Here is a 25,964-nt window from a genome sequence, read left to right on the forward strand (position 1 = left end):
TTTCATTTTATCTGGGAATTTACCTGTTTGAAATGATAGCTTTCTGATATATGTTAAAGGTTATGAAATCTCTTCAATAACCTTTTTTATCGTTTCCATATCAATTTCGTTACAATCAGTTGAGGTCTTGGATTTACATTTTTTCACAATATTGATATTTTCCTCTTTTGTCACTCCTTCAAGGAACATATAGTTGGGGTTTCTGTCTATAGTGTCATTCAAGTCCTCAACTGACTCAGGATCTGCAATCTTTTCCTCCAGATTTGGTCCAATGTTCACAAAATACTTATTGAAGCTTTCAACTACTTAGTTCATATTGTCATTTTTTACATTTCCATCTGAGAAGTATTTAGGATAATCCTTCTTAGAATCATTTTAAATAATGCTATTTAGGATGCCCCATTTTGCTCTCATATTCTTTTTGTTCTGGTTCAATAATTGACTGTAATATTATTTTCTACATATTTGTAGTATGCCAGGTAGCTTATTCTTATACATTTTGTACTTGTTTTCTGCCTCTGTAGATCTTTGTGTTAAAAATGTTCTATATAATGTATTCTTCTTGTTGCAAGCATTTTCAGTCTTTTTGTCATCTATGGTTGATTGTTTTTCTTTTGCTGCTTACTAAATTGTTTCAATGGACAGTGTTTGTCATAAGGCATCTCGAAGGTATCTGCATCATCTACATCATTTTCAATGTATACAATGTCCCTACTTTGATTTCTCAGATCATTTTTGAAAGCTGTCATACTTAGTTTCCGTCATAGATTATGAAAACTGGCAGATGATCACTGATGTCCGAAATTAGCAGGCCACTTGGGGTATTATTATCAAAATCATTAGTAAAAATATAATCAATAAGTGTGGCGCTGTGTCCTGAGATTCTGCTTGGCCTTGTGATTTTAGGATATAAACTCAGGCTGTACATTGTGTCAATGAAGTCATCTATGGGCTTTTGTTTGTTAGAGGTCAAGAGGTTCAAGAAGTCAATGTTGAAGTCTGAATAACATAGTTTTCATCATTTTGCCCTATTTTTAAATTGTTGCTTGTATTACAATGTACTTTTTTAAATCATTTTTAAAGTTTCTAGAGACTTCTACAATCATTTTAGTGACTTAAAAAAAAAAGACTAGCAACGAATGTAGCATCTTTTTCTGATGTTATTAGAGACTCGTGTCTCGTATTGGAGACTTGTACTCGTGTTTAGAGACTCTATTTCTGTCGCTCCATGTCCGCGACAAACAATGAGAGCGGCAGCTAGCCTGACGTCACACCTGCTTGGCACTGCTCCTCCAACTGCATTTTCTTGTCTTAAAAGCTGCCACTGTCCTTTTAATATTTGGCCAGTGCACATTTTGTAGATCGCTGTCCGCGCTTTTATCTAGGACAGGGGTCGGCAACCCGCGGCTCCGGAGCCGCATGCGGCTCTTTGACCACTCTGATGCGGCTCAGCTGCATACTTGCCGACCCTCTCGGTTATCCCAGGAGACTTACGATCTCGGTGCCTCTCCCAGACAATGTCCCGGGGCAAATTTTCTCTAATTTTCATTTTAACAACTAAATTAATGGAGTGCCCTAATGGCACTGCACTTATTGTCCTCTATAGCCTGTACAAACTGCGTGCCAGCCCGGCCACATGTTGTATGTAGCTTTAACTTGCACACGTAGGAGACAGCAAGGCATACTTGCTCAACAGCCACACACCTTACACTGACGGTGGACGTATAAAACAACTTTAACACTGTTACTTTACAAATATGCGCCACACTGTGAACCCACACCAAAAAAGAATGACAAACACATTTCTGGAGAACATCCGCACCGTAACACAACATAAACACAACACAACAAATACCCAGAATCCCATGCAGCCCCAACCCCCCACACATCAATCCCGCCCCCTCTGTGCTTCGGTTGAGGTGGGCGAGGTTTGGTGGTAGCGGGGGTGTATAATGTAGACCGGAAGAGTTAGGGCTGCATGGGATTCTGGGTATTTGTTTTGTTGTGTTTATGTTGTGTTACAGTGCGGATGTTCTCCAGAAATGTGTTTGTCATTCTTTTTTGGTGTGGGTTCACAGTGTGGCGCATATTTGTAACGTAACAGTGTTAAAGTTGTTTTATACGGCCGCCGTCAGTGTAAGCTGTGTGGCTGTTGAGCAAGTATGTCTTGCTGTCACTCACGTGTGCAAGCAGGAGCCGCATTCAACATTTGGCCGAGCAATTACGCTGTTTGAGCAGGCTGTAGAGGGCACTAAAAGCACTGCCATTACTCCCTGACATGCGGGAGTCTCCCGGAAAAATTGGGAGGGTTGGAAAGTATGACGCTATTTAGCGCCATTCGTTTAAAACTCGCGGGCTGCCCTAACATTAAATTTTCATATTAAGGTGCGGGCCGGGGGGTGTGTCTGAGACCCCTGGTTAAAACATAGCACAAAGCAAAAAAAGCTTTGTATGCAGTGTAATTTCATTTCAAATTTTCAAAAGAGTTTTGTGGCTCCCATTGTTTTCTTTAATTTGTGAAACTTGTCAAAATGGCTCTTTGAGTGGTAAAGGTTGCCGACCCCTGATCTAGGATATATCAAAGTATGTCCACATCGCAGACATGTGGCTTCCACTCCAGACAATCGCATGCGTCTTCGTTACGTCATCACAACATCCGGTTTCGGCAACGCTGTTTCTGTGATCAAAGTCTTTTTTCTACAGCCAAATTTTCGGTGCATCACTAGTCAATTGTGTGCAAATAATATGCATACATGTATATGTGCATTCATTCATACAATATGAACAAATAATTAATTAATAATTAATTAATTAATTTAATTCCTTTTCACATAAAAAAACCTTACTTCTTAAGGTTTGGCGGTTTTTATTTTGCTGTGGTGGGCCGCCACGATCAATTACAAGAATAGGAAACCCTGTATAGAGGTCACAAGGAAGTGTTTTAAAAATGTGTAAAAAATATAATTTCACCCATTTAAATCTTTTCTGTTACAGACTAAAAAACTATGTTAATGAAGTTATTCTTTGTTGTAAGTTGAACTATATTTCTTTTTCCGTTTTTCTTTTCTTTAATGTTAATAAGGATACAATGTTATGCAGAGATGTACTTATAACAATTTTATAGACAAATTATACTATTTATAGTTGCCCCGGAGAGGGGGGGGGGGGCAAGGTGGTGTTAATAAATATTTGAGAAGCACTAGGTTAAGGTAAAAGAGCATGCACAGTTGATTTTTTTTTTTGCGATTAATCGCATGCGTAAATGCATTTACTTTGACAGCCCCCTTGGAAATACTAAATTAACTTTCTTCTGTACCTAGAGGCAGTTGGGCGGATTCCGCTCTGCGTGTTGCTTGAGTGATTGTTTCCTCTCCAAAAGTTAAGTCTGCAACTGGCTGACGTTTTAAGCAACACAGTCACTGTTTGATTTAACGTGAATTGGTACGTGGTATTACGGACGGAATTCAGTGCCCATCCTCACGTTATATGAAAAAATGAAGACACCCCATGTATGTTAGTCAAGTTAATATACTGTAACTTCTCAGAGGTAACAGGGCCCTCTAGTTCCTGCAGTCACCTTGAACAACACATTGACCTCTTGAGGAGCCAGCTGGCACCTCGCATAGAAGCCCCCACCATCATTCTGTTAATGAGGCAACACTGGAAAGCAGTGTACCGTAAAAGTAGAGAAGGCAGCGCATTTACCATTAAAATGGTGCACTGACCGTGGCACGACACCAAATGAACCTAGCACCGTGTTCTTGGCGCCATCTCGGTAAATTCAGCATTTATAGATAGCATCTATCATTTATAGATAGCTGGGAGCACGCTTGGTTGGACCGCGTAGACTTGTAGAGCATTTGGAAGTAACATGATCCGCTTTTCATGAACGCAATTCCAGGAGGCAGCTGTGAAGTTTATGTCACTGGCTGACATCATGCCGAGCCGTTAAGTCGGGGCTTACAGAAAGTATAATGACTGAAACCTAATCGACCGTTTGTGATGTGTATCTACTTTTCATATTAGGCATTGATGAATTAAAAGTAGAGGGATTGCGCAAATATCCGTTTAAACAGATGCTAAGATTGCTCAAGAAGAAGAAGATAAACTGTATGGAAACAACAATCTACTTTCTTTCACATGACAAGACATTTGTGACAATTCTGTGCTTTCAACTTTGTGGGAGCAGTTTGGGGAAAGCGCTTTTGTGTTGCCCAGTGCACAAAGCAAGGTCCACAAAGGCATGCTTGGGTGAATGTGCTGTGTGGCAGCCCTGACCTCAACATTGTCCAACTTCGTCCACCATCTGCGACCTCTGACCTTACAAATATCCTTCTCTATGAATGGACAAAAAAACCTCCTTGACACCCCTCTAAAATTGTAAAAGTCTTTTCAGGAGAGTGCAAATTCTGTGGCAGCACGAGGAGGCTAACTTCATATAATCTTTCATATGGACTTTTTCTTAGTGTGATGCCCATGTGTCCCTATACTTTTGTTTTTGCAACTCAGCCTCTGTGTGCAAAGGTACATTATGTTCACTTTGCCTCATTATGAAGTTGTTCAGATACAGTTTGGTGATACTCCCCAGTACCCCGCCAGGTAAAGAGACCAGATGTGACTTCTAACCCCCGCCCATGAAACCCCTCAAATCTCTAGACTGCAGGGTTGTGGGTACAAACCCTCCTTTGTTTGTCCCCTGCAGCAGCAGCCCAGCCATGATGTCACAGCTATTTGAAGGGTCCTAACTGGCCAACTATAATAACACATTCCTTTAAAAAAATATTTTGCACTGGAAGAAATGCTCACTTAGGCGCTCCACATTCCTCCAGGTTCTTGAACCTCCCAATCCAAACAGAACACGGTCTGTCATTGCTGAGGTGTCTTTTGACCGTTTCCCCCCATTTCCTCTCGATGTTTTGGCAATTTTTTAGGAAACAATGCTGCCCTCTATGAACAGGTTATAACTAAGCCATGCCACCATTGTTTTTGCACAATGTTTGCAGACTAGGAGAGAGACTGAGGTGATGTTGGGCATCACATGGCGGCCAAATCATTGTTATTTTAGCCTGAAGGGATTTTAAATTAATCAAACTGTGTTGCAAAGTACAATCTAGAACTCAATTTAGGAAGCAAATTAATTAATTCGATTTTTCAGTGCGAGATAATACTTAAACATAGGAGATTTAAGAGTCGTCTACTGTGCATAATTGACTTTCTTCAATGTTATAACAAACAATACAGTATAATAACAGTGTGACACCAAAATAAGAATATACAGAATATACCTAGGTTTTTGTACACCCCACTAGGGATGTAACATTAGAAAGATTTTATATCACGGTTATTGTGACTAAAATTATTATACGGTTTTCATTAGTATCACAGTATTGTTGACTGTGTTTAAAAAGTAATTGTACAGACACTGGAAACTTTTAAACAAGTTTTATTTAAATAAATAAATAACTAAAATAAACAATTTACTTTCTGGGCAGAATAATTTTGTGTGTTTGTCTTCCGTTTGTATTTGTAAAGGTTTTATAATGTTTTGTTAATGACACAGGGAAAACTGGTGTTGCGTGCTTTTTCCGGTTTATGGGATGTCACATGAGTTCACTTCCTGTTGTAGACACATTGTGTAATATTCCTCCGAGTATAGAGGACTGCCAGTTTTTCTACATTTCCCACAATGCATTGCCGATGGTCATTAGGGCAGGCTTCGTGTGACGATCCGTCACATCCCGTCTTATGTTTCCTTAGTTTGTGTTTATTTCTTGTGTAGCGTTCTTATGTTTGGTTCCTTTTCCTGCGTGTCTCCCTGAGCACTATTTCCCCTCACCTGCTGCTGATTGGATGCCTGGCCACACCTGGTAGTGGTTGTCAATCAGCTGGCTTCTATAAATGCCTACCTCACCTGTTCATCAGGGCTCGAAGAATGTTTCGGTTACTGACTTTTAGCTGCATTCTGTGTGCATGACTGCTCATCCTGTGTTTAATATTATTAAATACTTGTCTTACCTGCACGTCATCCTCTTGTCTCCTGCATCTTGGGGTCACGACTACCGCAGCCATGCGAGTCAGTGACACTTCGATTGTAAACACGCTAATTGTTGCCGATCATTCATCCTGATATTACCGGCGACATGTGCGATTGTCAACTGCCACAATCAAAGGGGGGAGGTATTACTAGCTTTTATCTAACACCTAGTTTTTGTTGCACAAAATCAGCCATATACGATGGTATTGTTGAACGTTTACATATGGTAACTTTACTGTAGCATAAACTAAATGTATTTCATGTTTTATGAAAGGGAGTGTCAGTCGATCGCCAGCCGGGCAATAAAAAAATAGTCCTAAAAATTAGCGGTCATCAATCTTCACCAAGACGTCACTTTCGTTACTTGATTGACATTAACGGCACACGGGGGTCTTGTGAGATGACGCTGGCTGCGGCGAGCTCATTATTAAGAAAAAATGACCGACAGGAAGGCGAGAAACACTTTTTATTTCAACAGACTCTCATGCCATACCGGCCGTCAAAACTCTAAAGACCGACTGCACAGTTCCTATCTTCACAATAAAAGCGCTGCTTCATCCTGCCTGCGCTAACAAAATAAGAGTCTCAGAAAGCTGGCGTACACAAGCTAGCAAGCTAAGGAGTTTTCCGCCAATGTATTTGTTGTAAAGTGTATAAAAACGAGTATGGAAGCTGGACAAATTAGATGGCAAAAACCAACTACTTTCATGTGGTATTGGACAGAAAGAAGGATTTTTTGTTCTCCTCCATTTGAAAATGCGTACGTTATCAGCACTACTGTCTGAGTCCAATCAATGCAAGTCATCAGAATCAGGTAATACACCAACTTATATTCTTGTTTTCATGAAATAAAGAAATATATATGTGTTAAACATGCATGTATTATCAGTAAACACCTTTAACTTGTTAACAAAAACCTATCTTTCATAAATAAATAAATATAAATTATAAATATGAATGAAGTAGATCCCCTCGACTTGGTCAATTGAAAAGTAGCTCGCCTGCAGAAAAAGTGTGGGCACCCCTGTTTTATACGTTCTACATTGCTAGCAATAACGTCTGTTTCCTCTTCATCCACCGTGTTTGAATGCTGTAGAAAGAGTCCATATTTTCCCAGAAATTATTTGAATTCAAGTACAAAATTAGCTTTCGTGGACGTGACCATCTTGATTTCCGGCTTCGTAAATGGAACGCTCACAACTCCGCTGTGATGTCACTTCAAGTCTCTGCATCCTGGGGTCCAGACCAACACAGACTGTAACAAATTCATCATTCATATATGTATTTCACATTTTTTCTACATTTAAAACTATAATTACTCTCTAAAAATGTGTTTTGTGTTAGTATTATTGGGTTTCACTCACAGACCGTAGCTATGCTAATCATGCAAAATTTGGTGTTCTACTGTACCACTCCTTAATATTATGTTGTATCATATGATCTATGACATCTATTACATTGCAGAGTTATAGTGTATGTGTATATATATATATATATATATATATATATATATATATATATATATATATATATATATATATATATATATATATATATAAAGTGGATAAAATGTACAACAGAATGTCTCTTAAAATTACAGACACACTAAACGGCATGTGCCTAGTAGGACTGACTAAAAGCACTTTTAAAAATTTCAGCATACACACTTCCAACACACCATTGCAGAGATTTTCAGACTTATAATATGGGACCTCTAAAAACAGGGGTAATAATTCAATGACATGGATAAACTAAAAAAAAAGCTTAGAATGCAATCCGCCTTGAAACCATGCATGGTCGTGTTACAGTGTTTGGGGGCTGACGCCATCCGTTCCCACTTCATTCACAAATCCAGCCACAGGAAACAGGTCCCTGGCCTCCCGTGCCAGCTGAATCACAGGAAAACGGCTCGGATGATTTGGGCCACAATGAGCTCCAGATGTTGATGGCGACATTGTTGAGGGGAAAGTTCACCACGATCGGCCTGCCCAGGTGATCAGTGACTCACACGGTTTTGCCTGACAGCATCTCCAGAGTGGAGCCGAACACAGAAATTACACTATCTCTGAATTATTCTGTCATTTATGGCTAATAAAATCCACACATAGACAGTCCCATGTGGCCTGTTGGAGCAGCTGGGGATAGACAGATGAGGTTCCTGCAGGCATGGCTCTATCCTGGAGGGGGAGCCTGGAAGTGATGGGCCCAGTTGTCAGGAGACCACCCTAAACAGGCCCAAACAGCCAGCTGGTGGGATTGAGGAGGCGCCATGTTGCACCGACTGAACAGATTCTTCAGATAGCTTTGGGGAGGACAGGCAGTCTGTTGGTAGATGGGACAGGGACCGCCTTCATTTGCCCAACCCATCACATGCATCATTCCTCCCACATCCATTCTTACCTTGTGTGTCTTTATCTTCTGCTTGGCTTTAGACAATATTGTAAATGGTTTTTTAGGCTTTCAATTTAACAGTGGATATGATTTAATCGGCTCAAACTAAGCTAACAAATGTTGGTCGCAGCGTTCTCCTTACACAGTGACAGTACAGTAGAAGCCCCAAATTCATCTACCCATCCATTTTCTACCGCTTATTCCCTTCGGGGTCGCGGGGAGGGGGGGGGCCTATCACAGCTACAATCGGGCGGAAGGCGGGGTACACCCTGGACAAGTCGCCACCTCATCGCAGGGCCAACACAGATAGACAGACAACATTCACACGCACATTCACACACTAGGGCCAATTCAGTGTTGCCAACCAACCTATCCCCAGGTGCATGTCTTTGGATAAATGCCCCTAAATTTTAAGAGTTACAATCATAATTTTGACTAATAATATGCCTCAATAACTGTACAAAATGACAGAGGCTGACCTGTCATTACACAAGACTCAAACAGTCCTGTGAGACCTCCGAGCTCAGTGAGCAACCATAGGACTAATTCCCAACTCTGCATGCTTCTGTCACTTCTGTCAAAGTGTAAGTAAGTTTGTGTTATTTAGTCGTACATGTTATTTAGTCGTACGCAGGGATGTAAGGATTAACTGGTTTTACTCTTACCAGTGATTCAAAACATCAAGGTTATTTAATTGCAAAGCCTCCATAACACCGTGTGTTTCACTCCTCACTCGCTATAAACGCACATGCTGGTACGTTATTTTCGGCACATATTCTCCCACCCAAAAAATGCTGAAGTCGGCAGCGTGGATTTTGGGTACCTTAAAAATGACCAAAAAGTCATTTAGGACGATGGCTCTCCCATTTTCAGAACCTGTTAAAAGAAAGTTGCGGCTAAAGGGTCTAATATGTCCAATATGGTGCAGCATTTGAGGGATCACCACCCAGCTTTACACACCAAAGTAAATGTAAGAAATAATAACAGAGTTCAATTATGTTAGTGGCAAATTACTTCATGAAGAATTGAGTTGGTAGGGAGTTAAATATAAACGTGTCACCTACAATCAATAGATTAGCATTGTGACAATTCAGTGTAATCTAACAGGCACTTCTGTCAAGGACTAGTCAGTGACCATTTAACTGTAGAGATTGATATTTCCTGTCTGCGTTTAATAAACTATAGGCATGGATTATAAATTAATATAGCAAGTGTAAAACACTAACATACCATCAGAGGCTTGTAGATGAACGGCACTACACCAGAGGATATAATTATGTGCATTCAAGATGATAACAAAGCATAAAGTATATATTTTTTTAAATGAATAAAAAAGGCATGGATGACAGTTGATGACAGTAACACCTGAATTTATACAGGGCCTACATTTGCCCTGGGGGCTCAATAAAGTTAATCTTATTCTCATATTATTAATTAATTAATTAACTATGAATAATACTTTTTGTTTGTATTTATTATTTTGCACTGTTATCATAACATGTTTAGATTAGTGCTACTTGCAAAAATAATATAAATAACACATCAAAATCTCTTAGGAATATAACTTTATATATTATTGTTGTGATATTAAATCATGCATAATAATCATGACAACTGAGAAACCATGATTATTACTCAGACTATGATTATACAGTCAAAATCTATAATTGTTGCGTCCCTAGTCATATAATATGGTATTAAATACACTATTTGTTAATATATGGAAGTTAATCAAAATCCATCCATCCATCCATTTTCTACCGCTTATTACTTAAAAACAGTTCATAAGGGCTTTATTCTTATCGCTATTAATTGCTTGTGGAAAATAGTTTTGAACATGATTGTGGGGAGGCGGGGCCGGCAGACCGACAGGGAGGCAGGGCACACCGGAGCCCGCTCCAAGATGGCGGCGAGGAGGCGTGGACGACGAGCGAGCAGCGAGGCGGGGCTCGCCCGGAGCGACGCCGCAATCAGGACAAGGTGCGTGGATCGCGCAGCTGCGGACAATATAATTATCCTCTCGCACCGTATAAAAGGGCGGGAGACGTGAAGGTCGGGGAGAGAGACGGAGGAAAGAGACAAACACAGCGAGAGGCTGATGCTGAGCGAGAGCGCAAGAGAGCCCAAGGAAGAAGACGACGCGCGCGGCTGAAAAGCAAGAGCGGAGGAGCGAGCAGAGAAGCGGAGCTGAAAAGCGAACGGCACTGAGGGTTTTTTAATTGAAAAAATAAAGAAGTCTAAACCTGCCCGCAAGATGTCGTTCCTTGATGGTCCTTGGAACCCACCCGACAGCTTGAGACTGTCACAATGATATACTGTATTTTTACACTAGTTACCTAAATGCATAGTTAGCTGATTCATCACCAGTTGTTGATCAGACATTTTGGCTACATAAAGCTAACTTTTATATTTTGACAACAAAGCCCCCAATTTTCTCAAAAACAGAACCTGAAATATCCACTTCACATGGAACAATTAACTTTTAAAAAGTACAAATTATGGATTTGCAGATCATAAACACGTCTGCTGTTATTTCGTGTTTGTTTGTTCTTGATCCCTAGATTATGTACAGTACATCATGTGTGGATGTCCTGGAAAACCTGTCTTGTAATACCTGTCGATATTTGCACTACATAATATGGAAAATTTCCCCAGAAAATGGGGGAAAATAAGGGACTCTGCTCTTCTTAGGATATAGATAACCTAATCTCCTATTCTGAGACCCTTATTTTGTTCAGTTGAGTTAGACAGGATGTAACACGAGGCGCTTTTATAATGAAGGCCAGAAGTGTGTTGTCTTTTAGCTATTAACAGCTGTAATAATGTGTGACGGAAAGACTAGGTGTAAATAAAGTGCCTCTGAAGTCCATGGCTGTTGTCCTTCTTTCATGTTAAGCTTTCACAATGTGAGCGGTCATCTTTAGAAGAAGCTTGGTTACAATAAGCCTCCAATTTGCAAAGATATTTTAAAATACTTAGTTATTTTTGTGCAGAGATGCCGTCTCCTGCATTGTCGTCAATGCCCAGGTGACATGCGACTCGTTGGGTTGCCAGTCATTAGCCCCGCGCCGCGTCCCCATGATTACACCGATATCTACCGAGTGTTGCTAGAGCCAGGGGCAAGCGCTGCGCTACTTCGGTTTATAGGAGAGGATTACGAGAGGATACAGGAAAAATCCATCCTTCCATCCATTTTCTACCGCTTGTCCCTTTTATATGACAACAAAAAGATGGTTTAAAGAAAGGGGAAACACGAGTGTTGACCGATATGTGTGTTTTAGTAATACCTGTAAATAGGGTTAGGCATCGTTTGAATTTGGACGATTGCAGTTCCTATTCCGGTTGCTCATTTCGATTCTGGCTCCAAACGATTCTCAATTAAGAGTTTTTTAAGAGGCAGGGTCAAAAATGTACTCTTCTCACAGCCATATTTTCAACCAGTATCTAAATATCAATCATTTGAACTTGACGTTTCTTTCCACAAAAATATATTTTCCACAAAAGTTTTACTTTATTTTTGAAAACCTCATAAAAACATTTACACTTATGTTGTTGTGTGTTAAAGGTAGAACGTTTCCGATCGGGTTTTATGCTGCCAATTCCAATCACCCATGAGTGAAATTGGATGATACGATCACATGTATTGAACAATTTAAAAATAAATCATTTATGGTGAGTACTATAGACCAGGGGTCACGAACCTTTTTGAAACCAAGGGCTACTTCTTGGGTACTGATTAATGCGAAGGGCTACCAGTTAGATACACACTTAAATAAATTGCCAGAAGTAGCCAATTTGCTCAATTTACCTTTAACTCTGTTATTATTAATAATTAATGATATTTATCTTTGTGGAAACACTGATCATCTTAATGATTTCTCACAATAAATATATATAGAAACAGATAAATATCAATATGCAACACTTTATTTTTATATTTTCTCTAAGTGCACATTTTTCAAATTGAACATTTTCAAATGATCACTTCTAAGACAGTCTTGTGAAATCACAATATCCCATTTTAACTAGCTAGCCACTAACATTTTTTAACAAATCATGAATTACTTTGCACCATGTTTGTACAAATAATAACTCATGTAAAATACAAAAGTAAACTCTCAAATTTTTAAATCATGTCACACTTTGAACTGGACACCAAATCTGTTATCTGTTTCTTTGTCAGTTAGTGGGAAGCCTGGCATTGCATGCTGTTAACTAGTGTGTTGTACTCTGGTGTGTAACTTGACACTGCAACTCTGAGTGAATCTTGCAGATGTGCATCAGTGAGGCGTGTTCTGATGAAGTTCATGTCAGAAAAGGCTGATTCACAAAGATAAGATTTTTCCTCATTGTTTGCGGAACCTTCTTAATCTTTTGGACATATTTTCACAGCAATCTGGCCTCAAGCTTAATTATGATAAATGTAAAATGTTAAGGATCGGAAATCTAAAGGGAACGTCCTTTCGAATGGAATGCAAAGTGCCTGTTTTGTGGACAGATGGACCAGTTAACATACTTGGTGTTGTTGTCCCAGAAAATCTGGAAGATCTAGGCTCAGTAAATTATGATGATCGACTAAGAAAGCTGGACAAAATTATGCAATTATGGAAAGGGAAATCCCTAACCTTGTATGGTAAAATGTCTATTGCCAACTCGTTAATTATTCCTCAATCTATTTATTTGTTTTTGTCATTACCAGCTCCATCACAAAACTTTTTTAAGATTTATGAGCGGAGGGTCTTCGATTTTGTCTGGAACGGCAAACCAGATAAGATTAAAAGAAAGGTTTTGTACAAAGAGTATGAATATGGGGGCCTGAAACTTCTCAACCTGGAAGCTATGGGTCTGTCTTTAAAAGCATCAATTGTTCCAAAGATGTATTTAAACATTGAGTGGTACACAAATGTCCTGTTGGACAAAAAACATGTACTGTATCAAAAGAAATTGTATCCTTTTTTACAAGTGATCCCCTCCCAGAGCCTCTGCTGGGAAACATGGCGGGGTTCATAAAGGAAACAATCCACTCATAGTGGTGTTTTCAATTTTATGTGCCAGAAAAAAGAGACGATATTTTGCAGCAGTTAATATGGATGAACTCTAATATTGTAATAGATGGAAAGCCTTTCTTTTGGAAAAATATGTTTGAAAGAGGAATCATTTTTGTCAATGATATTATCAATGAGAATGGTAAAATTATGAAGTATGATGAATTTAGAGCTATGTATGGTGATGCTTGCTCAAGCTTTTCATTTTATCAACTAACTGGAGTAATTGGGAAAAGATGGAAACAAATAATTAATTATGGAACTACTAAATTATTAGTTTGTAAACCTCTAATAAGAAATTGTAGTTGGCAAAAAGGAACTAAAATAAATAGAAAAATATATAATTTTTATTTAATAAAGAAATCTTTGAAGGCTGCCTCATACAACACAAATGGAAAATGGGAGGACTTTTTTGACTGCCCGTTGCCATGGGATGCCATATTCAAACTAATCTATAAAACCACTATCGATGTGCAAAATCGTTATTTTCAAATTAAAATTATTTATAACTTCTTACCCACAGGGAAAATGTTAAAATTATGGAATATGACAGAGTCAGATGATTGCCGATTTTGTTGTCAGGAGCCTGAATCCACCCTGCATTTGTTTTGGTATTGTCATATTGTGTCTTTGTTTTGGGTGGAAGTTGAAAAAATGTGTTTAAGGATTGGTTTGTTTATGAAGCTTAATGTGGTTTCTGTTATTTTAGGAGAGTTCATTGACAATCATGATTTAGTCAATTTAATTATAGTACTCGGTAAAATTTTTATTTTTAAGGCCAAAAACAGATATTCACTTAGTATTACTTTCTTTAAAACATTTATTCAGTATTTTCTAACTTTAGAAAGTTACATGGTTGAAAACGATAATGATGCCAAAAAACATTAAAAAAAAGATGAGAAGTCCTCAAAGGCTTATTTTGAAAGTATAATTATGTTTATAGATTATATGATATCTGTTGTTGTGTTCCCTAATTTGAGTGACCTGGACATAATCTGGACTGTACATAAATGCTTATTTTGAAAATGTAATTTTGTTTATAAATTATATGCAATCTGTTGTTTTCCCTAATTTTTTTCTGTGTACATGAATGAAGGTGTGTGTTCCTGAGTCCGACTTGGACATTATCTGGACTGGGCCTGGTTTAAAAACCCCTTTAAACAAATCTAATTTCATTGACAACCTGGTCTGTTGAAGATAAGGCCCTTTTTTAAAAAATAAAATAAAATAAGATAAATAAATAAAAAACATTTTCTTGGATAAAAAAGAAAGTAAAGCAATATAAAAATAATTACATAAAAAATAGTAATTAATGAAAATGTTAGTGGACCAGCAGCCTATACAATCATGTGTGCTTCAGGGACTGTGTCCCTTGCAGATGTGTTGTCTATGTTGTGGGAACCAGAATATTGGTAGCAGAAAGAAATAACCCCTTTTGTGTGAGTGGGTGTGGATGAGTGTGCATGGGGGAGGTTGTTTGGGTTGATGCACAGATTGAAAGTGTATCTTGTGTTTTTTCTATGTAGATTTAATTTAAAAAAAAAAAAAAAAATTTAATTTTTATTTTTTAATTTTTTATTTTTTTTAGAACAGGCCCGCGGGCGACTCATCTGGTCCTTACGGGCGACCTGGTGCCCGCGGGCACCGCGTTGGTGACCCCTGCTATAGACAGTGTAACAATTACATTACATTCAACACAATGTTTCAATTCAATTAAAGTTTACTTGAAACATGTTAAAACTTCCCAAACACACATTTTGCTCAAGTGATCAACTGTCCAAAAAGAGTGGTAATAAGCAGAATTTGTTTGGTCCCAACGTTGCACCATAATCATCAGAAAACAAATAAATGAAGAAAAAAAGATAGAACTAACTAAACCCTACATGAGCAAGCACTTGGCAACAGAGGCAAGGAAAATCTCCTCAGTGGAAAGAAACTTCGAACAGAACCCATGCTCTGTGGGGTGGCTGTCTGTCTCGACCAGTTGGGTACAGAAAGAGAGACTAAATAGAGTAGCGATGAATAAGAAATAACAAATTTGTAATTCAAAAGGAGTACAGTAATATAAATCAGAACTTATTCTTATTCAACCCCAGTCCCATAATGAATATATGATAGTAATATTAGACACTTACCCTGTAACTTCAGCAGTTCTTTAGTACTTTTTGTCAACACCATCTGCCTGTACTATTTCTAAAACTGGTTCATATTAGTACATGGTTTAAGTTCTTTAGTTAATCCATTCCATAGTTTAAGCCCACATAAAGATACACTAAAGTTATGCATTAATATAAATGCTTTAGGTTCAGTTCAATCCTAAATTGTATTTTCCTTCTCTTGTTGAGAAGTACTGTTGTACATTTCTGAGCAGCTCGTTGTTGTTTGCTTTGTAAATTCTTTCTGAAGTTTGATTATCAGTTTATTTCAATATTTTTTAATAAATGAACATGATTTGTATATTCTCTATATGCAGCCTAATGTATTATTTTGACTGATCTTTTCTGCAGTACTGTTGGCATGTCAAGTGTACTTTTATAATTGTTCTCCCATATCTCTACACAGTAACTCAGGTAAGGTAACACCAAAGAACAGTATAGACTGTGTAGTGACTTTTGATTCAGCAGATATTTTGCCTATTGACATTTTTACAGTATTGCCACTTTGTTTTATTTTTATTGGATGGTTTATTGGTTTCTTGTTTTCTTCTTATTTAAACTAGGATAAGATAGGAGCTTTACTGTCTTTGTATTTGTAACACAACAAAACGTTGTTTAGCAATACCATACAGCAGCATCTTGGTTTCGGCAAGTTAGCAGTTATATGGTAGTGGATAGATAATAGTTATATGACAATGAATAGATAACAGTAATATGACAGTGGATAATGAATAAACAGTTAAATAGCAGTTCATAAAAAAACGGTTAAGTGGCAGGCAATAGATACAGTCAGGTTGCAGTGAATAAATAAAAAGTTAAACAGCAATGGATAAGTACCGTATTTTCCGCACTATAAAGCGCACCGGATTATAAGGTGCACCTTCAATGAATGGCATATTTCAAAACTTTGTTCATATATAAGGCGCACCGGATTATAAGGCGCAACTATGCATCCATTAGATGGAGCTGCGCTAAAGGGAATGTCAACAAAACAGTCAGATAGGTCAGTCAAACTTTATTAATAGATTACAAACCAGCGTTCTGACAACTCTGTTCACTCCCAAAATTAATAAACAGCTGTTTTATTATTTTCCCCGAGGTAAAGTCAGTGATGTGGTGTTTTGTTATTCTTTTAACAACAGCAAGGTATAACATTTAGTGCAACATTTATATCACATAGTGGAGGGGAACTTTTCCCTGATTCAATAAATCCACTTGGTTCCCCTCAATAGAGTCGCAGTCTACCAGAAATAAATCTATATTTACCCTCTTTAAGTGGCCGTCAAATAAAAAACGTCCCCCAAAAATGTATCAAGCCAATCAATGGGATATTCAAAACGACTGGTGTCGTCTGATCAATTCTGAATTAGTTCCACATCTAAGTGTTTGTAAAACTCTGAACGGCCTTTATGTGCTCACATAAACACGCCCGACTTTGATGATATACAGAGTAGCATAACTGCACAACGAACCTTGACATTTAAGCTGGCTGCGTGCCAGCTTTAACCTTTCATTTTAGCACAATCAGCAGACACTCTTTCTTTGAACTCATTGGCAACCTTGCAATGTGGGGAAACTGCAAATAAAAGTGGTACCAGTCTATTGCCTTGAAGTCTGCTTTATTACAGCAAGCACCTTTTTCCTACGTGCTTCCACATCTACCTGATTATGGTTCTTCATTTGAGGCAGTCCCGACTCCTTCTACGAGAGACAAAGCACATTCTCTGGCCCTAACTAGCTCTGGCCATAATTAGGCATCTTAGAGTAATTAGACTAAATGCAGCCATCACGCTCTGCTCTGCTCATTCATCATGCTGCGCTCCAGCCCGACGGAAATACATGCGCTGGCTATACATGCATAAATACACACAAAGGCTTGAACAGATGTATTTCCTAAGGCCCCATTCAAAAGCTGTGTGACAGTGGACCAAGCGACACATTTACACTGAATGTGTTTCTTATGTGGACCTCCTGCTGCTGAATGTAGCCTACTGAGTAGGAAGAGCACCAGATCCATTTGATTTACTGAGGATAAAGTAGTATGAAACAATATCCCGTGCTGATGTTGACTTTGGGCACTGAGAGGTAGCAGCTGTAACACACTCAACCACCAGAGGATCCACCACTAAACCTCCGTAAATCCACTTGTTCTCGACCCTGACCTCTAGAGATGTTGTCTTTTATTGTGAACTGGAGCGGCACACTCATAATAATAAGTATGCAAGTGTGTCACTAACCAGTAACCATAGTTTGTTCGCAATATAATACTTTTTTCTTGGGAAAATTGGGGCTGTAAAATTACAATTTGACCAACATTGAGCCTAGTTTTAACTGTAGGTTTGTGTGGCAAGAACTCAACATTATTTGTGAGAAGACAGGTGAGCATTGACTGATCAACAGGAGTGTGTGTCTTGGTTTTTATTTGGCTTTTTGTAACATTTATCCCAAAGGAACCAGCCTCAACAGGAGGTGTCAAAGAGAAGAATATACACCATCTTGAAGTTGTGTGAATTAAGCAAACTCACAGTACATGTTATTATCAAAGTTAGGTAGGGTTCTGTTGGTTTTACATTTTACAGTGGTTAACGTGTTTTTACACTTGGATGACGATTAAAAAGGTTGAAAGATTAGATGTGGAAGAGACGCGAGTGGCACAAATTAACTTACCAGTAACTGTGTGTTAAGTCAATATGAGCTGGACTATCGTCATCTATTTATCTTTTAAATATTATTGTTTTTGTTATGATGCATGCATTAATATTATTTGATGACACGTTACAAACTTGATGCAGATCTCCAAGAATACAAGTTTGCTTTGTCATTCGGATGTTTATATTTAATAACGTGATTGCTTCTTTTGTTGTTTTAAACCACAACTCTTTTATTCTCTGATATTCCAACAGTAAGTGAATAAGAGTTCCTTTGACTGACACTTTATAAAAAAACTTGCTATCTGCTGTACCCATTTTTAACAACTGAGCATGTACAATCTATACAAGATGTTAAATTAACTCGTCTTATTTTTAATGCATCTAAAGAGCTTATTGTCATTTTTCCAAATATTCTTTTATGTGTCTTTTTCTAAAATGTTTAAGTCAGTCATCCATTTCTGAACACATGCATCATTTGCATTCCTAGTATGACGTTCATTTATAATTCCGTAAAACCATTTAACTATTTTTTAAAAATTGTATCCTGAATAAAAAGTGTATCCTCCAGTTTGTGGATATTATAAGTCATACTTTCAGAAGATATGCATTTTTTACAATATGATTCAAAGAGAAAAAAAAATAGAAAAATACCTCTGAGTATATTCTCATTGATCAACTAATTCATTGAATTGTTAAGGAGTTCTCATGAATATTGTTATGCGGTTTAGTAATCCCCCTATTTTTTCATGGAGTCAATTTGACTACATTTTTATTAATTATGATGTTAGCATTGTACCAAAGAGGTTGACTCACAAATATATTGTAATTGGATCAATTCCAAGCGTTTTATAACACAGTTTTAGAATACTAAGAGTAGCTTCTATTGGGCTACGTCTCATTTATTTGGATAACTTTTAATATACTGTAATACAGGTATACTCCCCTCATGAGTGTCAAAAATCATTTACATATTTATTTCTGTGTTGATCCAGTCCTTATCTTTAAAGTTAAAGTACCCATGATTGTCACACACACACTAGGTGTGGCGAAATTACTCTCTGCATTTGACCCGTCACCCTTGATCACCCCCTGGGAGGTGAGGGGAGCAGTGAGCAGCAGTGGTGGCCGCGCCCGAGAATAATTTTTGGTGATTTAACCCCCAATTCCAACCCTTTATGCTGAGTGCCAAGCAGGGAGGTAATGGGTCCCATTTTATAGTCTTTGGTATGACTCAACCGGAGTTTGAACTCATGACCTACCGATCTCAGGGTGGACACTCTAACCACCAGAGAAATTGAATAATTTGCTCGCTTGTTCACAACAAAAGGAGACATAATAATGTAGAAAGTTTGGTAATTGTAGTCCTCCATTAGCTTATGAACTATCCATCCAGACAATGTTAAATATGAACATCGAGCCTTCTTTCCACACCATATCAAATGTCATATCATTGTATGTATTTTCTTAAACCAACTTTTATTAATCAGGCATAATTTGATGTCTAACTACTGGAAGTATACTAATTTTTACCATGCTCACTCAGCCATAAAGTAATATTTGGAGACGTGACCATGACCAGAGGTGGGTAGAGAACCCAAAAATTGTACTCAAGTAAAAAAGCCGTTAGTTTAGAAGATACGACTGAAGTAAAAGTAAAAATAAGTCATCAAAATAATTACTTGAGTAAGAGTATTCGTGAAAAAACTACTCAAGTATTGAGTAACTTGTGAGTAACTTTTGATGTAGTGTGTAGTGATTTATTTAGTAGCTTTTTTTTAATGGTTCTTAAACTACAACTGTAAGTGGTGTGAGTGTGTGTGTAAAACATAAAAATCATATACAATTTATCAGTGACGTGCAGTCAGGGGAGGCAGGTGAGGCGGGGCCTCACATGCCATCATGGAAAGAAAAAAAATGTAAAAAGAAAAAATTAATTAAATTGTTATATGTATCCAGTGATTATACTATAAAGTTATTTTCCATTTAACTTCACCAGTTTTAGATTAGTTTTATTCAAAATCGCTGAATTTTCACATTTGCCGTTCAAATACTGAGAAGAGACTTGCGGTGAGTCACCAGCCAGTTGAACCTCACCATGGATTGCGCAATGACTCAGCTAACTGCTGGCCTGCTGTGCAGTGAGACCGTATTGCTATATGAATTATATTATACATTTCCATAGTTTAGTTAGCTGAGGTATATAAAGTACAGTGTATTTTGTCAACAACTGTATGTGTGTAACGTATTTCTTGTGCTGAGCAATCATAAAACGGCTGCGAAGACACACTGGCTGAGGCTCGCAGTAATCCCGCCTCATGGTGGTAGAGGGCGCTAGTGATCCCAGGGATCATTCTTGCGACTACTCGGCTGCAGAATAAGTGACAACAAGCAGCAACAGTTAGCGATCGTTTATTTTTTCCTCTCGCCTAGACTTTTAACATGGAAGATTACATATCTAAAATAAAACAGTTTTCTAAACTGGACTTTCAATCGAAGCAGGAGGTAATAATTAAAGGAAGATCTCCATCGAGACAGAGACTTTTAAAACCGAAGAAAGATAAGGAAGACTTCTATAAACAAGTTATCGATGCTTTTGTTCAGTAGGAGCGGCGCATGGACTTCATTTATAAGTAAAGGTAAGACCATAATAATGTTTTTTTTATTAAATGTGCTTTTTTTGTGTGCTACAGTTTGTATGTGTAAAGTTAAAGTTAAGTTAAAGTACCAATGATTGTCACACACACACTAGGTGAAATGAAATTTGTCCTCTGCATTTAACCCATCCCCTTGTTCACCCCCTGGGAGGTGAGGGGAGCAGTGGGCAGCAGCGGTGCCGCGCCCTGGAATCATTTTTGGTGATTTAACCCCCAATTCCAACCCTTGATGCTGAGTGCCAAGCAAGGAAGAATGCTGGTATGAGCTTTTAAACACAACCCGTTAACTGCTGCCAATCAAATGGTGAATAAGATACTCTTTAGGGTTCATATGTTTGTAAATCTGACTGTGATGAAGTCAGTGCCTCACCAGCCATGAACCTCACCGCACATCACTGCAATTTATTGCAACATTTTTTCTCTAGTTAGAAGTAGAATTCTTGTAGGCTGAAATGTGAACACTTCAACTGACACAAATAACAGCACATTATGTATATTTTCTTTTTACTAGTTTGAAAGTAATAATTGAAGATTTGTGCTGCCTTGCATTTAAATTTTGCTTTTATTTTCTTTCATTTCACTTTGTTGTCTGTGAAGCACTTTGAGTCTGCCTTGTGTATGAAAAGCGCTATACAAATAAAGTTGCCTTGCATTGCCTTGCCTTGCCTTGTCTGATATCATGTCACCTTTTACAGTCAGTACATTTCAATGCACTTACCGGTAATTAGTCGGATTTGACAAATAATGTAATTTCTTCTATTTTCACATCGACATGTAAAGTTTTGTGTTTCCATGCTCTTATCTCTAATATGACTGTTGGCCTGTTGGCCATACGCAGTGTGCCTCTTGTACACTAGGGAGCGAGTGTGGTCATTTCAGCTTGTTTAGCTATTTGGGAATGTAAGTACAGTATAAAAAGAGAATGCTACATGCTAATAGGCTAGCGCTAGTAATTTACAAGCTCTAAATTTAACAGATAACTACAAATTTCCAATGCTATTTAGTGTTGATGGTAATGTTTTAATGTGTTTAAATGACACTTGTGGTTATTAGGATCATCAGAGACAAACAAAAATATTGCTCTTATAGTCAACTGTTTTAGGATGTTTCTTCTTAACAGTTGTCTTAAACAGCTGGGATGTGCTGGCGTCCTGTCACGTAGCTTAAGTGTCTTATTTTGTTTATTTTATTTTATTAGACCACCAGCTTGTTATTCCTTGCTAGGTAGAACGCGAGGCTCCGTTTGATTAGTGAAATGGAGTCCAACGTCACGAAAGCTTACGATTGGCGAAACAAAGTCATATGACAGAGCCTGTCGGAAAAGGGCTTGCTGACAAATGAATTAGTCTTTGCAAGTCTTAATCATCCATCCATCGGGCGGAAGGCGGGGTCACCCTGGACAAGTCGCCACCTCATCGCAGGGCCAACACAGATAGACAGACAACCTTCACACTCACATTCACACGCTAGAGACCATTTAGTGTTGCCAATCAACCTATCCCCAGGTGTATGTCTTTAATCAGTAGATTATAAATAATTATGATATAAATAAATGTAAGTATTGGAATGAAACTCAATGTAACGGCGTAAAAGTAGCATTTCTTCTTCACAAAAATACTTAGGTAAAAGTAAAAAGTATGTTATATTAAAGCTACTCTGACAAGTAACATTTTTTCAAAAAGTTACTTAAGTAAATGTAACAGAGTAAACATAGCACGTTACTACCCAGCTCTGACCGTGACTAACATTCCAATTTGTATGCAATCTTTTTTCTTAAATGTTTAAGATTTAAATATCAGCTTGAATATATATTTGGTGTGATATGCAATCCTAAGTATATTATTTCCGCCTTTTTAAAATTATTTTGGAGTTTTGAACTTGTGATTTCTTACAATGCTTATTGAGTGGTAGTATTGCAAATGTTTTCAAATTAATGTTATACCCTGATAAACAACCATTTTCAGTAATTACCGTGTCAGGTAGAGAATTAGGTCATCACAGTACATTGATAACTTGTTCTACCAAGATTAGATTTTTATAACAGGAATATTATATATTTATTTAATCAAATTAAATAATACTCCAAAAGCAGGACATCCCTGTTGTGTTCCCCTCTTTAATGAAAATGGTTCTTAAATCTGATTATTGGTTTTGACTAATGCTTGATTGACTGAGTTCTTTCTATTTCTTATTTACAGCCAAACCCGTCTATAGGGACCACTCAAAGGAAACTACAAAAGTGGCCCCTATATGCAGGTTAGGAGCCATTTTCAGCCAGGCTTTGTGGTGGTTGGAGCCATGACAAACTCACACGTTGAAGCTGGATACGACGGGAAGCATCTGGTTAATAAACACGATGGATGACACATTAGTAATGACGATGATTTGTTGAGACGGCAAGAGTAGAGAGCCGCTGCTTACTGATTAGTTGTAAGTTTTACAACAAATGAGGGCGAGTGCTCGTTGGAATGGGATAATATGACGTGTAGTGATACATATGGCACCGCCCACCCCGGATGCGAACGTATGTAGTAGTATGTTAACCGCAAGCAAGCGTAATTACTAATTTCTGTTATCTATTAAATTGTAAAACTTAAATATTTTGGAAGAAAGTAATTTACAAATATACACTGATACTATACTATGTGTTGATTGTATCGACATCATTATTAATCACCGCAACTTTACATTGAAGCTTTAGCAGTTAGCTTCTTGTGTCGTCCTGCTCGGTGTGTGTGTGTGTGTATGTGGGTGTAGCATGCTTAGCCATTTATCTTTCTCTAGTAGTCCAGTGATTATGTAACTTGTAAGAAACTTTTTGGTGAAGATTAATATCTTAGAAGCGGCTTGCAATGCAATGTGTTCGTTGCAGCTTGCCCTCAAATTCAATCCAGTGTTCTGGCAAGACACACGCCCTCCTGTATTTCCTGCAGGTGTGTAACTAGGAATCCGGAAATGTATTGTATCTACAAGCTAACTATCTTAGCGAGGACACTGCATCCTTCAAATATCCAACATGCCTCCGCTTTAAATGCTCCCGCATCACAGACATACAGTACATGGTGTTTTCTGCCCGAAAAAACACGAGTAATGACGTCACCGACTTTTATCGACAAATAAATTGGACGAGGACATATATCATGAACGATTGTTACTGACAACGTCAACGAATGGTTTCAGCCTACTAGTTGCTGTGATTTTAGACACAAGTTGTTCACAATTAATCATTTCTTATGCATCCCCGAAACGCATGGATGGAGTTTACTGCGTCCTTTTAGATTTGAATGCGTCACTGCATAATATATGCAATCTACATTTTACTATGTTATTTTCCTTTATATTTAAAATAATTAAGATAGATGTTTAACAAGAGAGTGGCACTTAAGCACATAGCGAAAAAAGCCCTAACCAAACAGATTGTAATCAACTGTACTCACCGATGACAATAAGGGTATAGTTGACGTTGACGCTGCCAAAGCCGTTAGTAGCTTTACAGATGTAGGTGCCCGTGTCATCCGCTTCCACCTCTTTGATCTTGAGGCCCATGCGAAGGATGCGGAAACGGATCCAGCCACTGTGGATGTTGCGCCCGTCTTTGGTCCACATTATGAGGGGGGGCGGGTCTCCATCCACCGGGCAAGGCAGCTTGATGGCACTCCCGAGGCGGGCAGTTTGGCGGTGGAGGACTTTTTCTGCCACCCGTGGAGGTCCTGAGTAAGCACACAATAACATCCATTCTCAGAAATCAAATACAGTGTTCCCTTGCCACTTGCCGGTTCACTTACTGCGGTATCAGTGCATCGCGGATTTTAAAGTAAGGTTGACTACAATAAGATTTTAGTAGCCATTGAAGTTTCATGTTAAAAGGATGTCGGTTTTTGAGTGTTTCAAGTGTTTTAAGAACATAAAAAAGTGTTATAGTGTGTGTGAAAGCTGTGTGGAGAGTGTGTGGAGGGCTTGTACAGACATTAAATACATATAATAATTATATAAATAACAAAATAAATAAGGTCCGTACTTCACAGAAATGTATCTACTACAGGTGGTCCGGAACGTAACCCCTACGATAATCAAGGAAACGGTGAATCCAGATATAGAATAGAATAGAAAGTACTTTATTGATCCCTGGGGGAAATTCAGCACCACAGTTCGCTCACAATAGACAATAAACATTTAGGTATTTTTACATGTGAATAATATAAATACAGTCCATTATACATCATTATTCACAAGTGAATAACATAAATACAGTCTATTATACAGCATTATTCACATGTGAATAATATAACTACAGTCTATTATACATTTAAGTACAGTCAAAAAGTAACATATGCACTATACAGTGTGATGGCCGTCGGCATGAAAGACTTCCTGTGTCGTTCCGTGTTGCATTTGGGGAGTCTGAGCCTTCCACTGAACGTGCTCATTCTCTCCCCCAGGTCCGAGTGTAGTGGGTGGGAGGTGTTGTCCATAATGGCTAGGAGCTTTGCTAGACTTCTCCTCTCTGACACCACCGACTACGAGTCTAGCTCAGGAGTGGGCAATTAATTTTTACCGGGGGCCGCATGAGCAACCTGAGCACTGCTGGAGGGCCACACCGACAATATTTCAATAAAATTTTGCTTTAATTATTTTTGATATACCGTAAGATAAATAATAATAATAATAATCATTTCATTTAACCTAACTTAACTTTATACACAACACTTCCTAATGTATAATACAATGCAAAAATGTCAATTTCTGTCACTTTATCCTGCATCCTCTTTAAAAGTCCAACATTTTTCCCCATCAGATTTGGACAACCATCTGTTGTCACACCTGCCAGCTTGTCCCATTTCAGTCCTAACATGTCCAAACACGCATTTACCTATGTGAACAAGTCATTACCTGTGGTTGTCTCTTTAATTGACTGCATGGCTGCCAGCTCCTCCGTGATTTGAAAGTCTGCAGTTATCCCACGTAAGAAGATGAGCAGCTGGGCGGTGTTACGTACATCGCAGTTCTCATCCAAAGCCAGCGAAAAACAGTCA

At 38.2% G+C, this 25,964-nt stretch overlaps 1 protein-coding gene across 1 annotated transcript in view; it reads right to left on the reverse strand.

The window, feature by feature from the left end:
• Positions 1-25,964, reverse strand: part of LOC133646890 (fibroblast growth factor receptor-like 1) — a 110,190-nt gene that overhangs the window by 31,172 nt on the left and 53,054 nt on the right. Inside the window, exon 3 of the mRNA XM_062042780.1 lies at positions 24,369-24,641. Within this exon, the coding sequence (XP_061898764.1) occupies positions 24,369-24,641 (273 nt within the window). The remainder of the gene's footprint in view (positions 1-24,368; positions 24,642-25,964) is intronic.

Source organism: Entelurus aequoreus, linkage group LG03 (genome assembly GCF_033978785.1).
Source record: "Entelurus aequoreus isolate RoL-2023_Sb linkage group LG03, RoL_Eaeq_v1.1, whole genome shotgun sequence".
Lineage (NCBI taxonomy): Eukaryota > Metazoa > Chordata > Actinopteri > Syngnathiformes > Syngnathidae > Entelurus > Entelurus aequoreus.